The sequence below is a fragment of the Populus trichocarpa genome, chromosome 4 (genome assembly GCF_000002775.5).
Source record: "Populus trichocarpa isolate Nisqually-1 chromosome 4, P.trichocarpa_v4.1, whole genome shotgun sequence".
NCBI lineage: Eukaryota > Viridiplantae > Streptophyta > Magnoliopsida > Malpighiales > Salicaceae > Populus > Populus trichocarpa.
In genome coordinates, this window is record NC_037288.2 from 1200860 (window position 1) to 1217860 (window position 17001).

At 35.2% G+C, this 17001-nt stretch overlaps 3 protein-coding genes across 4 annotated transcripts; all 3 read right to left on the reverse strand.

Moving 5' to 3' along the window:
• Positions 1 to 74: 74 nt before the first annotated feature.
• On the reverse strand, positions 75 to 6116 carry LOC7458534 (heat shock 70 kDa protein 16). Of its 2 annotated transcripts, none has more exons than XM_024599878.2 (10): positions 5859 to 6116; positions 4146 to 5471; positions 3653 to 3865; positions 3416 to 3511; positions 3184 to 3321; positions 2640 to 2837; positions 1659 to 1808; positions 1447 to 1575; positions 1226 to 1356; positions 75 to 586 (listed from the first exon to the last, which is right to left on the reverse strand). In XM_024599878.2, exons 2-10 carry the CDS (start codon positions 5313 to 5315, stop codon positions 502 to 504), a joined length of 2310 nt encoding a protein of 769 aa, XP_024455646.2. In that variant the 5' UTR covers positions 5316 to 5471; positions 5859 to 6116; the 3' UTR covers positions 75 to 501. The 2 variants fall into 2 exon arrangements, with proteins under 2 accessions (XP_024455646.2, XP_024455647.2); XM_024599879.2 differs by having other exon boundaries at positions 4146 to 5595.
• A 3610-nt stretch (positions 6117 to 9726) lies between these two features.
• LOC7479060 (uncharacterized) lies at positions 9727 to 10683 on the reverse strand. Its single transcript, XM_002305545.4, has one exon. The coding sequence runs from the start codon at positions 10371 to 10373 to the stop codon at positions 10038 to 10040; it is 336 nt and encodes a 111-aa protein (XP_002305581.1). The 5' UTR covers positions 10374 to 10683; the 3' UTR covers positions 9727 to 10037.
• Positions 10684 to 12186: 1503 nt separating this feature from the next.
• LOC7479061 (UPF0051 protein ABCI8, chloroplastic) lies at positions 12187 to 16157 on the reverse strand. Its single transcript, XM_002305546.4, has 2 exons — positions 14607 to 16157; positions 12187 to 12637 (listed from the first exon to the last, which is right to left on the reverse strand). Exons 1-2 carry the CDS (start codon positions 16050 to 16052, stop codon positions 12419 to 12421), a joined length of 1665 nt encoding a protein of 554 aa, XP_002305582.1. The 5' UTR covers positions 16053 to 16157; the 3' UTR covers positions 12187 to 12418.
• Positions 16158 to 17001: the final 844 nt, after the last annotated feature.

Below are 17001 nucleotides of genomic sequence, written 5' to 3' on the forward strand. Positions count from 1 at the left end.
TATTGGTAATTATAGCTTGAGCAGCGTAGAATTTTTCAACAAGCATTACCGTCTTTACACAAAGCATAAGTATCTATCAAAATCAAATATGTAAATTCTCATTTCATCATGCAAAAAAGGTAACACAATTGAGTTGGGTAAAACACATAAGAATATATGCATGATGACCACAGCATATCCTTCCTGGATATTACATTTTTGTCAAAGAAATTTTCCTCTCTCTTTTTTTGTATGGATAAGTACTGAACCTACAGCCCACCTCAGTCTCAAAGCATCTTTCAACCCTACCAGAGAACCAATGTTGCATGACGGCAAAAGAATCTTAGCAAGCAACGGGATATGCAAATACAAATCTCACTTTCAAGCAAAATTAATGAACCATTCTTGTGAAATATGTAACAAGCTGATCAGCCGATAAAATGGACCTAGTTCAGGATAAATATTCTGGTTGTTTTTCTGCTGTTGCTGATTGATGACATAAAACAACCGCGTATAACAGCATCAATCTAACTCCCCGTCATCTGGTTTGTCTATGTGATCCGAATCATCTGTTCTTGGGAGAGATTTTGTTATATATTTGCAGGTCCTGAAACAAAAAAACCCATCAGCTTCTGTGAAGAAATTAAAAGGAGTAATCATCTAAAAGATAAGAAGCAACAGTCAAGAAACTGAGAAGAAAACACTACTACGATGAAGTTGAAATCCTTGGAGAATAGAATCTTATCAAATCTACATACACTTATATTAGTGAATAAATAAAATTTTCAAATCCATCATTCAATGTGTATGGGTGTGTCATAAACCTATGTGTTGATATCGATCCCTTTGACAATGAGAGAGACCCAAAAACATTGTCTCCGTACAGATCCAACCTTTTTTTTTTTTTTCATAGTACACCCAAAATCTGTTTTGCTTGAGTACTCGAAACTCAGACCATGAATGTGAGTGAAATATTGCACAGCGATTTAGCTAGAAGCTTTCAATCATCACTTGATGCACAACATGCTGTCATATTTTTGTCCTCGTGATGATTTGACAAGATCAATCTTCAAAGCAGTGTCCACAAGAGATCAAATCAACAAGCAAAAATGTTCAACACATTATGCTATTTAGATATTGAATATAAACTACTCTATAGCAAAGGACACTGAAAGTAAAGTAAACTAGATAATTTGGTTCTACTGCAGAGATAAATGTTGCCAGTCTAAGGATGTGAGAACAGTACGCATCAAAACCCTCTGCTTTTCTCTTGATTTCGCATGACCACAGCACTGGATCAACATTTTTTGGTAATGAGTCCTGCTGTTGAGTTTTCTCTTGCAGCCAATTTTCAGCCTTGTTGCACTCATCTATAACCTGAAAAATGGGGGAAATGTCAAAAGAGTAGATTTGGTGACTGATCACCAAAATCTCTACTGCCACCCTATTACAGGACAAGGATCATACCGCATCCCTCTCACCAGCTGTAAGTGACCCAGCATTCATTCGATAATCCGCGATGCAACTTAGGAGATCCTTTCTTGCTTTTTCTCTGGCCTCGTCTTCTTTATATCGAATTTCAATAGGATCAACAAGCTATTAAATATTTAAAATTTATCAGTTGTTTCCATCAAGCAATAAATTATGGTGAATCCAAAAGATAATACTAGTCAAAGTACCTTTCTAAGATCCTCTAACTTTTGATTATAAATATTTTCTGATTCATCATCAGGTTCATCTTCGTAAAGCCACTCCTCTGTCTTTTCAAGATTTATAGAGATCTCATTCCTTTCTGACTCGGTGGCAAAGCTCTGGTACTTACTGAAAATCTATTCATATTACCGAGTTATTCCATCATGCAACTCATGAGGGGAAAAAGGGTGAAGCATTATCTAAAGGCTCACTGTTAATGAACTTAACTACGGCCTAATAAAGAACATATAAGAATATAGAATCAAGGAAAGATGGGCCTAATTTAAAATAAAAATTCTTAACAGTCCTCACAGCAATATTTTCTGCAATGTCCTATTAAATAGAGTTTTAGAGACAAAACACAAGCAAGCTAGCAATTTCTGCATGCACATTCACTTCTACAAGAAAAAATATAACAGAAAAGAGAACGCAACTTTTTTGTGTGTGCACGCACGTGTGTGTGTGTGAGAGAGGGAGAGAGAGGGAGAGGGAGAGAGAGGGAGAGAGGGAGAGAGAGTACTAACCCTAGTAAGTGATTGCAGCTATTACCATAACTATGACATCTTACATGTGAAATAAAAAATTAAAAATGAAAGTGTATATAATAGAAAATCCGTTACATGGAAACGGAAAGCAGTGAATGCTCTTAAAGTAAAATTATCAAGGTGCCCTGTGCATGCTCCAATAAAGCCAAGCCTAAACATGTGAAACTCAAGAGGGAAAGCCCAAGCAATCTTTTGCCAAGCCTTCCATCATCAAAGCAAGCCAAAGAGCATGCACCAAATTAACCTTTTAGTTCACATTTTGTATAAAGAATGAAAGAATAAAATAAGAACATCTACTAACTTTATAGTGCATTCCACAAAGACATTGGACAGCCAAGATGGCATGGATTCTGCATGCCAATTTAGAAGCTGATAACAAAAGGTTAGCTCTGGGAAGAGGGAACTTGACATGAAGCTATATACCTTATCTCGCATCTCATAGACATAGGACTCCAAAGCATTTTTCTTGTCTTTTATCCGCTCCATCTTCAAGTCCTGTTGTGCCAACTGAAGCTCTATCTTCTCAGCCTCTGAGAGCTCAGCCTTTGTCATTCCTCCATAGACTTCCTCACTGACTGGAATTTCAAGCCTTTTGAAAATTTTTCCTTTCCTAATTTCATCCTTCACAGAGAAAGTGGATCCAACATCAATATTTTCCAGCCGAAAGCACTTTTTTGAATTCATGACACCCTCAATTTGTAGTATTGCAAAATCTAAATGATATGGCTGCCAAGAATATATGACAACAGCAGTCCAGAAAAGGATAGCAAAAATCAGGCATCATTTGTCAGTTTTTAGTACAAAGCCAGGAAATATAAATCTGATATAAAACTAATATTAGAATTGAATATCTTTTTCTTCTTTTTTCATTATTGCAATCTTTTCAGATACGTTAAGCCAAAAGAATAGCAGCTAAAAATTAGAGTATAAAATCATGCATATGATTGGCAATTGAACCAACACATACCGCAGGTATGGATGAAGGTGCTGACTGTGCGACATTAGTAACTTCAGCACCATTTTGTTCAACAGAAGGTGAATGGTCGGATTTGGCCACCATATTTTCTGAAGTAACATTTGTAACTTCAGCACCATCCTCAATTTGCTAATGCATTAAAGGAGGACACTCATTTAGTAGGGGTGTAACTAAAAAATCAAATAAGTCAAAATGCTTGCAGAATTTGTCAAGATACACTTACCATGAATGCCTCTATGTTTACTATTCCATGGAGGTTTAACTGAACTCTAACCTTAACTTTCACCATTTCCAATTGATAAACTGGAAAAGGCCCAATCTACAGAAGCATTAACAGAAAATTTAAGCACAAAATGAACAAAATGTCAATCAAAACAGTAAGAACAGTCAAGTTTAGAAGATTTGCATATATCTGTGAAGAGAAGCATGTCTATTCTTGATTGTTGCTCGCTATCCTTACCATAAAACTGCTGATTTGTGATGCTATGCCAAAAGGCAGTTCATTCGGATCAGCATAGAAGGCTTCCATCTGAAACATATTATTTCTGTGAAGAGCAAGTATCTTAAGACTTGGGAAAGCCTGGCCTTTTGGGAAAAGCGTGCTATTTGGCAATGTGCAAATTGGAACTTTATCTGATGAGAGTCCAATGGAGAAAGGAAATGAATCTTGAACCTGATAGTGGCAACATTGAACAAATTACAATCATGATATATAGTACATAGCACCATGCATGTGAAAATGGGCATGCCAGCGCATGCAGTTGCACATAATATATGATGTTAATTTATTGATGGTCAACACAAAGTAAACTGAAGGAAGAAATTGAACTTATAATGTTCATGTGACCTGAGAGAGAGAGAGAAAGAATGATGGATGCTAATAAATGACAACCCCACACACAGCCAGGAGAGAGAAGGAATTAATGTGCATTTGTCCATGGTAAAGAACAAACCTGGTATTCTCTAACTCGAAATATTGGGCTCAGCATTGCACACTGAAGAGCACAACCACGAGCCACACACTCACTTGCATTTATTCTCCGGCTTGGCTCTCTCTTGAATAGAGAAGCTAGCATTCTAGTAATTGCTGGTATCCTAGACCCAGAACCAACAAGTTCAACCGAATGAATCTTTTCTACAGTCAGGCCAGAGTTAGCCAGCACCTTTCGACAGGGAACACTAATGCTTTCCACCAAACCTGATGACAGCCTTTCAAACTCCTCCCTCTTAATAAAACCTCTAACATCTTTTTCATCCATCAAGCACTCTATATTAAGTGGCGCCTCTGCATTTGCACTCAAGACCTTCTTCAATTTCTCACATGAAGCCCTCAACCTAATAGATGCCTTCATATTAGTACAAACATCAATGTCATCTTTCTCCTTGAACAGTGCTGCAAAATAACTGAAGAGAACCTCATCAAAGTCTCTCCCTCCCAGGTTCCTGTCAAATGCATGTGATAATATCTTCATTTGTCCACTCTCGAAAGATGCCAGACAGACCTGGGTGTCACAGTGACCAATATCAACAAATACAACATAAGTTGGGCCTGCATTGGAGATATCATTTTTGTAAATGCCATATCCCAGTGCAGTTGCAGTACAGTCATGCAACAACCGCAAAGGTCGCAGTCCAGCAATTGCAGCTGCATCCAAATAAGCACGTCTTTGCAAATCCGTGAAGTAACATGGAATACCAATAACACAATCAGAAATAGGCATCTCGAGACTCTTCTCTGCTATTTGTTTCAAATGAGAAAATAACATCCCCAAAATCTGAACTGGACTAAACTCATGAATCTCACCCAAGTACTGCACCTTAATCAAAATACCACCATCATGGCCCTCTACAATCTCAAAAGGAAACAATTTAAGATCATCTTGAACCTCAACTTCTTTAAACTTCCTCCCAATCAATCGCTTAACCTGAGAAACTGTCGATTTAGGATTCATAGTCAAAGAAGCAGCTCCCTCTGAACCCATAAATCTCTGCTTCTCAAAAAAAGACACCACAGCCGGTGTCTCACGATTTGATTCATCGTTCAACAAAACATCAATCCCACGTTCCTTCGCTACTGCAATCACACAATTCTCGTTCCCAAAATCAAATCCCACCACACTCATTTTCACCAAACCTCACAAACTTCACACCAAAATAATTAAAACACTAAACCCACATTTCCTCAACTTCCTTAGTTTTAATAAATCAAAAATCCCTCAAATCCCATCTGAAAACAACAATCAAAATCACAACTTTTGCCACTCTGAAGCTTAATTTCTCTGCATTGAAGCATAAAACAATCATAAAAATCACAACTTTGCCCCTTTGAAGCTTAAATTCTCTGCACTAGAGTATAAAACAAGCTTAAAGATTACAGATTTTCCACCTTGAAGCTTAAATTCTCTGCATTTAAGCATAACCCACATAAAAAAATCAATTCAGATTAAAAAAAAATCATTAAATTGACCATTAAACTCTCGATTAAGAATTTAAAAAATCGACAAAAACAATAAAAACTGTTATTTTCTACACGAAGCAACTAAAAATCACTGTTACATTATAGCATGCAAGTAATTTAAAAGAGAGTTTAAGGAAAAAAATAAAAAAATTTCTTTCATCTTCCTACATTTTCTCAGTAACCAATCAGAAGATGAAAGAGATTGTACCTGGAATCGAAGGGATGAAACTGTAGAGAAATTGTAGAAGGGACTGTTTGTTTGTTTGGGTTTTTAAAATAGCTCTGAAGATCGCTTCTTATGAAGTTACCAGGGAAAATCAGGAGCGACGTGTCATTTGTCGAATAACAAGTGACATTTCTTCCCCTCTTTTCTTTCTTGCCTAATTTGGTACAATCCAGTATGCAAGAGGTTAGCGCTGAATTATAAAATATCTGATCTTGATCTTTATACTTTTTCTTTTTTTCTCTTTTATTTGCAAGGTCACACTCCTCAAAGTTATAAAAACCGGCGCAGCTAAAGACACGGGTCATGAATCTCAATTTAAATTAACATAAATCAATCTAAAATAAGTTATTTTAAGGTTTAAAAAATAATTAAAAAAATAATTTTAAAAAAAATTAAAAAACAAATAAATTAGTTGGCTGGTAAACTTGTCGGTTTGACCTAATCAACTCTAAACCAAATTGAAAAAAAACCCAATCTAAATCAAATTTTAAATCTACAAATCACTAGATTGATCCATTTTATCTAAATTTAATAATATCAATACTCTCATCTATCAACTAAGGTTTCATGCATTATCAACTTAAAACCTATATTTGGTGAGGTATTTTAAATTTTCATGGGAGTTTATTCTACAAGTTACCCATATAATAGTATAATAGAAATGAGGCATATGAATATGTCATCCCATCTAATAATTCATGTATATAGTATTACGGTGTAGAGTTGTTTTCAATAATTAAAAATACATTAAAATGATACTATTTTAGATTTTTTTTATTTTTGATATCAACACTTCAAAATCATCTAAAAACATATAAAAAATATTAATTTGATATTGTTTTCAAGTAAAAAACAATTTAAAATACACTTTAAAAAACAAAAAACTACTGCAAAAACAAACACTCGAGAAATATGGGTTCTATTGTAACATCCTCAAATTATAATATCATGAAATCTCAAACATTTCTTTACTAATGTTAAGTATTGAATAATATGTTTAAGATTATGGGATTTTTTTTTTGACAATTTCGCCAGAGTTTCTTCTATTTTTGTTGGTACCAAGTTATCGACAACATTTTTATTATATGTCATTACAACTTTCATTTTGATCCAATCATCCTGGATCATATCTCATTCATTAAACAATCTCTCGATACTTATACTTATAAATATATTCAAGTCTCATAATATCAATTAATAAGTTAACATAAAAGTATTATTAAAACAATTTGAAAAGATAATCAAATTCATCACTATTGTGATTTTTCATCAAATTTCTGAATTTCTCTAAAACATTTTAAATTTTAACCCAAGCTAAGACATCATATTAGAAGACTCTATGTAAATTTTCAGAATTTTCTGATAACTCTATTAAGAGTTATGAATTTTTTTATTTTGCATAAAAGTAGTCAATTTATGGTTTTTTACCCGGAGGGTTTTACATCTATCTATACATAGTTAAACCTCTATAAATTATACCGTTAGAGAACCATGAAAAATTATTAACTAATTAAGATATTATTTAAACATTAAATTTAAATTGGGAAAAAATATTTAATTGGTGTTATTAATTTATCAAGGTTATACTGTAATTTATTTCTCGGATACAATGACTATGTTTAAATAATTGTAATTTTATGGATAAAAAGTAAAAGGATAAATTTAATTTCACTCCTGAGATTTACGGGATCTTTCAATCAATTTCCTTAGTTTTTCAAATCCCCCATTGTCCATATTTATCCATTTTCTATCTACAATGGTAATGGAAATATTTATAAATACCAATTTCATTCTTAAAGTGTATAAAAAAAAATCTTAATATTACCTAAAAACTATATAAAAAATAAACTAAAATAAAAACTTGAAATTAACAAAAATCAATTTTTTTTCCAGTAAAACAACAAATCTGAAGAAAAATAGTTTTTTTATTGGTATAAGATTTTCTTGGATAATATGGCTAAGGCACCAACACTTTGAAGCATAGTTTTAAAACCCGGTCCAGCCCGACGGGTCGATACGAGACCCGGCCGACCCGGGGTTGGAACCGGGCCGGGTTAAAGAAAAAACATGGAAAGAAAAAATTCGTTGACTTTTGTTTTTTTACTAAAACGACGTCGTTTTGATTTTTTTTAAAAAAAAAATTGATCCAGGTGACTTGGTGACCTGGCCAAAACCTGGAACCCGGACTGGCCACCGGACCGGGTCTAAAAACTATGCTTTGAAGGACCATTTTTTACTTATACCATTGATTTTTATCATGAAACTGATTAGTTTCTTACTGTATTTGAATTTCTTAACTACTTACATATCTTCAGTATTGAAAAAGCATTTATAATTCTTTCATATGTGAAAATTCCAAATTTTATGGAGGGCAATACTGAACTGGATTGAGCTTTTTTTTAGTGAAGGCCCAACCCAATTCTTAAAGCTCATAAGCCCATGAAAATGAAGTGTCCCATGTCTAATGCCCACCAATAGGAAAGAAGGGCATATGATGTTGGCCCAAATTTGGTAATGTGCAAGCTTGAGATAAGTCAATAGGCTGCCGTTTGAGTGAATTTTAAATGAATGTTTGATTTAAAAAAAATATTAAATTAATGTTTTTTAGTATTTTTAAATATTTTTAATGTTCTGATATAAAGAAAATATATATTTTTTAATATAATACAATTTCAAACACACTCTTAAATATTTAACAATGTTCATTTGAAAATTATTTCTAACAATTGTCAGCTTAATCAAGAAGATGATCCTTAGCTTTAAAAATTAATTAAAATGCACATGAAATTCCCTTGAAATTTTTTAAGTTAACTCGCCCGAATTAAATTTAATAAAAATATCAAATAATTTTTTTTCACCACAATATTTTTTTGATATGATCAAAAGAGATTTTAATCCTGCTCAATGTAGGCATGTAAATTAGTATATTTATAACGAAAATAGGATATCCAGACTAATAGTACTAACGTGCATTAACCTTGAGGCTGAATTATAACTCAAAACCTTCTACTAAAATGAGAAAAACGAAAGCATAACATGACGAGTGCGAGCGGGTGACAATCACAACACAATCAATGGCAAGAAAAATGCGTAAAGCATACATTGACTATATTAGCTGGTAAGCCCGATCTGACCATGAGGGCCCAACGTGACCCCAACCTGTTAATAGAGAGAAGCCAGCCGTGCGCCATTTGTGCCATGACTTCAAAGCTTTTGAGGGTGTCGACAGAAGTACAGAGCATATATTTTGGAAAATAAATGTGGATCCATCCAGCCCGCTTTATAAAGTTATACTTACCAGGTCGGATTTAGATTTAAGTTTGGATTCAGAGACTGATTCAAAAAATTACCAGGTCGGATTTAGATTTCTAGCTTGATTTGAGTCGAGAATGATCAGCTCAATTAGACCACTAAAAACTCTTATAAATGAATCGATTTTTGACGAGTCAATATGTTTAACTAGAAAATGAACCAGGCCGAGCTTCGAATTTTAAGTTTCTCGGAACAAATTTATCATAAGAGACTCGGTTTAGCAACTATCCATGAATCAGAAGGAAAAAAGTATACCCATATTGGAAAATATTAATGGCGACAACTGGATCATATGGGTTGGTTTTAATAGGCTGATGATGCCCCAGCTGCTACTGGCTAGCCAATCAATTATAAATGGGGGAGTAAGAGGACAGTACGGCATGAATGGGAAAGTTCCAAGAGTATCTGGGTTGCCACTACTTTTGAGACGTGAGGGATGGTTTTTGTGCTTTTGCCCTTTTCCAAGATGAAAAAGGCGCTGTGCTTTGCATACACTGCTTGTAGATTGACCATCTTGGCTTGTCTAGGACAATAGAAATGCTCAATTTCATGCCCTTCCAAGGCATATTAATCATTCAATTACCTTGAATTTAACAATATAGTATGGAATATATAGTGGTGGGGGAACACAGACTAGGAAAGATGCACCGACAAGTAGTGATTCTTACTCTCATTCCTTGCAAGGAACTACCTAGTCGACATGTATATATGATCTTCGATTTAAGGTTTCCTAATTTGAAAAAAGCAGCTCTCCATGAAAATAAAAGGAGCAAAATAACCATAATATTGTTGCACACATGTGTTGATGTTCAGCAGTACCAAAAAACACTCGATATATGAAACCTAATTTCAAGCATTCAAGGCCAGCATAGGAGGAAGACTAGCAATGGCCTCTCCATCGCCAAACAAGCGCTTCCACTGACCTGTAACTTGCTCATAGACTCTAACTCTTGCAGCGGATATAGATAACAACATGCCCTTCCTCAGCTTCTTTAGTTTCTTGCCAATCTTGATCTTTAACCTACACAATCTGAGTCTCAAAAGAGATGGCCTTCTTCTAGGGGAATCTGCTTGTTGTAGTGCCTTGTAGATCAAGAATTGTGCTCTTCTATGCATGACCTCTTCTGGGTCTTCTTTATCCAACTTTGAGTAGCCATATGATGATCTCCTCGCTAGAGCACCCATCTCCTCTCTAGAAGAAGAAGAAGAAGAAGAAGAAAAGTAATTAACAGTGAGGAAATCTTGGAAGCTTAAAGAGACTAAAGAAAGAAGCAATGCTCAATATTTTTGGACAAGTTGAGGTGATCAGACATGTTATATTTATAGCGACTTGAAAAGAACTGCTGGTAAATATTGGAGTAGTGTGTGATGGGGCAAGTTGGAGGAGGTCATATGATGATGAAGCGGTGCATGTGCACTAGTGTTTGGTAGGAAAATAATGGGAAAGCTGGCCTCTTGAGCTGGCCATACATCAAGGTTTGAAAACTGCTGCTGCTGCTGCTGCTCCTAACATTAGTTTATTGATTTTGTAATACATAATGACAGGTCTTCGATGCTGCAGGCTTATGCCAAGACTAAAATTGATTCACGCCAGCATGAACAATTTAGCTAGCAGAAGCAAGTGGCGAGTAGCTAGCCTAATTGAGGATTAATAATGCTTTGCTTTTTTGTGGATGGAAAACTAGGGGAGTTTCGTATTGGGATTTTGTTGGGGAAAAGATGCTGGCTCTAATTAAGCAAGTAGGATTTTCTTTTAATAACAATAAATGATTTTCTATTTGAATTATTGTATTTATATTATTGAAGAAATCAAGAATTATTAGCATTAAATATTCAGATTAACAGAGCAGCCTGCATAATTCACACCCTAGCTGAGTATAAAACTGTGCTTGACATCACTGATCAATTTCTATCTTATTATAATTCTTGAGCTCTAGAGTCAACAGGGGAAGCATGCCTTATATAAAATAGACCAAATTTCCACCGGCACGAAGCATCTTTGACAAAAAAATACTAGAATATTATTTATTTATTTTTGTGTCAACCATGATTGAGTGACTGGGGGGGACAAACCCATTCCCAAAACGTTGGCCTTTGAATTTCTTGCCTGTAAATTTTTATGCTAGGTCAAGTTGCACGCTAGCTGCAGCTGCGGCCTCTTCATCACTTTAGTTTTATTCATATGTATCACCTTACATTTTGCATCGAAAATAATATATCTCATAGTTAAGAAGAAGATACACAATACGGGAAAAAAGTTAAATAATGATGAAATAACATCATGTCCTTTAAGGGGTGCCAAAAGAGCATAATTTTAAGAAAGATACTTGCAAGACTAAGTATTTGTTCTTGATGTTAAAGGGACAATGCCTAAAAATATATAGAGTATATATGGTAGTTGAGGCCTGCAAAGTGCAGTCTTGAGTGTGATTTGCCGGCCATAAATTTAGTTCAAGAGACTCTGGATTTGCAAATCCCTAATTGGCTAACTCCAGACGCAACCTTTGTTCACTTGAGAAGGCTTTTCTTTCCTTGCAGAAATAGCCTTTGGGATAGGAAGAAAGAGTTTCAAGCATTAACGAATCATTCAGGCTCAAAAACGTGAGCGTGAGGGATCGGTTTTGTTCACGTTATATCCGACTCCAACTAGCTTGTAAAAGGGCTTAGGTTGTTGGCTCATGAGATTGAGTCAACAAATCAACTCAATCAACTATCAGCTAGGTTTAATCAAGTTTACCAAATCATGAAGAATCTATTTCAAACCAACAGGATAGGAAGAAGAAAGAAAAAACTGAGCCAGAAACCTATGTTTCTCCCATGTCAACCAAATGTGAAGAGGCTTACTTCTGGTCCAGCTACAAGCTTCAGCATAGTTCGGCTAAAGCACGGATATGAATCAGTCAGGTAAACATGATTCTTTGCCAAAAAAAGCTTATACATTAACACTGTTCACGTTTCATGCCATGAGAGGCAAGCCAGTGCATAGACAGATGGCCTCTTGAAGAACAAAAAACAAGAAAGCACTCATCCTTGCATCCTTTTTTTACAGTCTATGATACAATAGGTGTAGAGTATGATTACATCATTCATAACTTATGAGTTATTCTGGAACTGCAACTCAACTTTTTCTGTGGTGGATTTACAAAGCGAACCTTACAGAGTTCTACAGTAGCAAACTTGTTGACAAAAAGATGAGAATATCGTTACTTAAGCCAAACCGTAGTTTTTGCTTAACCCACTGATCCCTCAAGCTTTAAGCTCATCAGCTGGTTCACCTCAGAACCAAATTCATCAGGAAGTTCATTGAAGACGTCTCGGCAAAACCCAGAAATCATGGCTGCCATGGCTTTTTCATAGTCAATTCCCCTTTGCTGAAAGTAAAACAGCTGATCTTCACCAATCTTGGAGGTGCTGGCTTCATGTTCAACACGTGCAGTGGGATTCTTCACCTGTTAGACAATAGAGATCAAACTATTTTTAAGTAGCAATATAGAATGGCATGAAAAGTAACAGTTTCTAGAAATAGCATGTCGAGGGGGGGAAACTGCGTGGAAGATGTAACAGTACTGTTCAAGAAAAAATACATATAACATGTTTGAAAGTATGCTGATTCCTGTTAGAATATAACTGCAACCGTCTCAAGCAAGTGAAGCCAATCTAAAATCAAGAGAGCTCTTATTCTTTTTTACTATTATTAAGAATCAAAGCTAAGGTAACAGATTTTAGAAGGAGCTCCACACATGCAGGAGAATGGAAACCTCCAACATTTACATGTCGAATATTTGGGAACAAATGGGCTGTCCTGCTCCATTTCCCAAAGGAATGTTTCCACTTTCACAGCCTTGTGGATGGACTATTAACAAAATGGGCAGCAGGCTTCCATCTCAGTTGCCATGGCTTTGAGATGTATTATATAAAATGACAGGAGCAACAACAGTATATTAACAAAGCACTAGGCTGCCCCTTTCTCTAATGATAAAGTCATGAAGCTGGCTGCTCCACCATGGATATGAGACCAGCCCCAGGATCATCCCCTTCAGTCTATGGTGAACTCAGCCCCAGTGGCAGATTTTTCAAGCAGCCCAGCCCATCCCACTGTGCTTAAGGCTTATCTGGGTTGTCAGCAGGATAGAAGAGAATTAAATGATCTTTTTCAAATAGGAAGGGCAAAATCCCCATCATGCAATAGTTACAAACATGTTCTACCTGAATCAACGAGAAACAAGTGACGGCATCATGCATGCAAATTCATGAAAAACTTACTGAGTAAATAAATATCTAGACATCAAGTTAATAGTACTGGTTTGTATTAGAAAAGTATATTTACACAACCTCAGCTTTGTTACAAAAGATGATGGTTAAGAGCAACAAAAGAAATACATGATCTCTTAGCAGAACAATGAACATACACTAAATTGTTGTTTGGAAGACTCCAATAGAATAGTCAATAGAAAATGATATACCACATATGATCTAATTTCCCATCAAACTTTTTGAAACTTATTTTTTTAAAAAAAATGAGATTTCCACCGCGTGATATGAATTATCCATAGAAAACAGCTTTCTTGGTTTTATGGATGTTTCATGTTTGGGGACATTTCATCCATTTGCCATGCATCCAATTAAAGCAACTTCAATTTTCTGAACCAAGTATGATAATTATCCACAAAGAATCACAGTTAGCATGCACCACAAAGGATGGCACAAGAAAAGGAGTAAGGGAATCCAAAGACGGTGAGAATATGAATGCATAGTGGCAAAAAAAGATGAGAAATTGGAGCAAGCTCCTAATAATGTTCACTGGGGGTATCTGACTGCCAATCCAGACCAACTGAACTGGTTAACTGCTATGCTAACAGAAATCTCAGTGACTAATTTACCATCCATGATGTTTCCCTTAATTTTTTCCTATGTACCCCACAAGCTCACCTTAGTTGTGGGGTAACTTGAACCTGCAAATGATATCATGTTGTAATTTGCGCTACATTTCATGTCATCAACAAGGAGCTACCCTTTCCATGTGAGCAGCTTATGACAGGAATAATCAGAAGACAGGATTCAACAATGCATATTAGTCAAGACATCATGAATCTCTTGCTTTTCAACCACCAAGTTGGTATTTGTACTATGTTTCTTGTTATCAACAAGGACTAACCCTTGATGTATGAGCAGCTTATTACAATAACAGAATCAGACAACAGGATTCAGCTATGCCATACCAACAGAAAGTAACGCTCAGCCATAGCCATCACAATATGGCTGTCTTTGCATCAACTGATATTTAATGCCATTTAGAACATAACCCTTGAGAAATATTCAGGGAGGGGGCAAAACGAAAGAGCCAGCTCATACATGAATAGTCAACAAAAAAGTTTTAACATGCCTGGAAAAAAACACTAGCAGATTAAAGAAAGTTACCTGGATATAAGGATAGGTATTGGCAGCTGCAGTGTCACCAATAAGCATTGAGTCACATTGTGAGGAGTTCCGAGCATTGTCTGCCTTGGATTGAACCTGAACCAGCCCTCTATAACAGTTTCTAGAATGTCCAACTGAAATACCCTTTGAAATAATTCGACTTCTAGTATTTTTACCCTTATGGATCATCTTCGTTCCTGTATCTGCCTGCTGATAATTATTTGTCAACGCAACAGAATAGAACTCTCCCACAGTATCATCCCCCTCCAAAACAACACTCGGGTACTTCCAGGTAATGGCAGACCCTGTCTCCACTTGAGTCCAAGATATCTTAGACCTATCCCCAGCACAAAGTCCTCTCTTTGTAACAAAATTATAAATCCCCCCTTTTCCTTGCTCATCACCAGCATACCAATTCTGCACCGTGGAGTATTTAATCTCCGCACCCTCAGCACAATACAGCTCAACAACAGCAGCATGAAGCTGATTCTTATCATAAGAAGGTGCAGTACACCCCTCCAAATACTCCACAAAACTCCTATCATCAGCAACAATCAACGTTCTCTCAAACTGTCCAGTCTCCATCGCGTTAATCCTAAAATAAGTCGATATCTGCATGGGACACTTGGTATCTTTCGGTACATAGCAGAATGATCCATCACTAAACACAGCAGAATTCAAAGCAGCATAATAATTATCCTCACTAGGCACAACTCTACCCAAATACTTCCTAACCAAATCAGGATACTTCTGTATTGCCTCTGAAATCGAACAAAATATAACACCAGCCTTCTCTAGAGTCTTCCTATGAGTAGTAGCTATAGAAACACTATCAAGAACAGCATCAACAGCAACATTCGCCAATCTATTCCTTTCAGTTAAAGGAATCCCCAATCTATCAAAATATTTAATAAGTTCCGGGTCAGCTTCCTCTAAACTATTCACAGTAGGTTTCTTCTTAGGAGCAGAATAATAACACATATCTTGAAAATCAATAATAGGGTATTCATTATCAGACCATTTAGGTTCTTTCAATTTCAAGAATCTCTCAAAAGCATTCAACCTAAAATCAAGCATCCAATCAGGTTCTTCTTTAAGTGAAGAAATTAGCCTTATTGTTTCTTTCGAAAGACCTTTAGGAATTGTAAAGGAATCAATATCCATATTGAATCCAAACTTCTCGTTGTAATCACGATTCCTTAAAATCTCTCTAATCTTATCATCAGAGCTAGTAGAAGAAGTACCAGTTGCTGCTGAGTTACCTGGAACGGTCTTGACTGTCTTAGATTCAAACCCAACATCAGCACGGATCTTGAAAAGATTCAGTTTTGAAGGCTTAAAAAAGATGGGTTTTATCTGAAAGGAAAAGGGTTTGTTCAATTTTGGTGAATCTTTAATGGGTTTTGGAGAAAAGTGAGAGATAGTGTTTGATAACAAAGAAGCCATGGTTATGGTTTGTGGTTCAGACAAGAGGAGGAGAGCAAAGAAAGGTGAGTACTTGAAAAGAGAAGATGTTTGTGGTTGATTCCTTTGTTCTGATAGCCATAAGTTTTAACGATTGACTCGTGTCTCACACACGTACCCTTTGAACTGGCTAAAGGCCAAGGCTGTTCTGTTTTTGACAAAAAAAATTTTAATTAACTGAGATGTTCGGATAGCTTGCGTGTATTTGACTAATTCTCACAAGTCCTGAAATTAATGATTAGATAAATCTCTAGTGGCAATTAATATTAATAACCACAAAACTCAAAACTGAGATCACAGGAAAAGCAAACTTCTTAATCTCAAGCTTTTATTACTAAGACACCTACTTGATGGTTTATTTTTGACAATTTTATTATAACTTTTATGGGTAGATTTTAAGTAATACATCTCAGGTCTAATTTGATGGATTGATAAAATGATTTGTTGATTTAAAATTCATATTAATTATTTTAATTCAAGGTGGGTGTTCAGTCGATTAAACTCATGTAACTTGATAGATTAAATTTAATTTAGTTGACTTAACAAAAACTTGATTAATTCGATTAAATCTAAATAAGATTTGATGTATTTAATTTTAATGATTTTTTTTATTTTATCCAAACATCATTTTAATTAAAATAATTGAAATGATATCATTTTAAAGTTAATTTGATTAATCCATGACTTAAATTTTAAATGGGATCATGACTATGAATATAACTCATAATTTTTTATGTTTAGATATTAGTGTAGAATTATTATGTAATAATCATGAAAAAAAATATTATCTAATATTTTTTTTTTATAAATAGTGAATCATCTCAACTATTTTCTCTTTTTAATTTCTGAATTTTTTTTCTCTTTTAATTAGGCCTTTGTACAACCTAATTTGATAAAATTAGGCTTTTCTTCTTCTTCTTCTTTTTAATTC

Bases quoted from the DNA above. Each gene is read 5' to 3' on its own strand.
- LOC7458534 (XM_024599878.2), bottom strand. From the start codon at position 5,315: ATGAGTGTGGTGGGATTTGATTTTGGGAACGAGAATTGTGTGATTGCA. The intron at 1,809-2,639 runs GTATATAGCTTC...TAATATGAATAG, and splicing joins TCTATGAGATGCGAGATAAG to ATTTTCAGTAAGTACCAGAG. The intron at 1,357-1,446 runs GTATGATCCTTG...CCCATTTTTCAG, and splicing joins CAGCTGGTGAGAGGGATGCG to GTTATAGATGAGTGCAACAA.
- LOC7479061 (XM_002305546.4), bottom strand. From the start codon at position 16,052: ATGGCTTCTTTGTTATCAAACACTATCTCTCACTTTTCTCCAAAACCC. The intron at 12,638-14,606 runs GTAACTTTCTTT...ATTGTCTAACAG, and splicing joins ATACCTATCCTTATATCCAG to GTGAAGAATCCCACTGCACG.
- LOC7479060 (XM_002305545.4), bottom strand. From the start codon at position 10,373: ATGGGTGCTCTAGCGAGGAGATCATCATATGGCTACTCAAAGTTGGAT.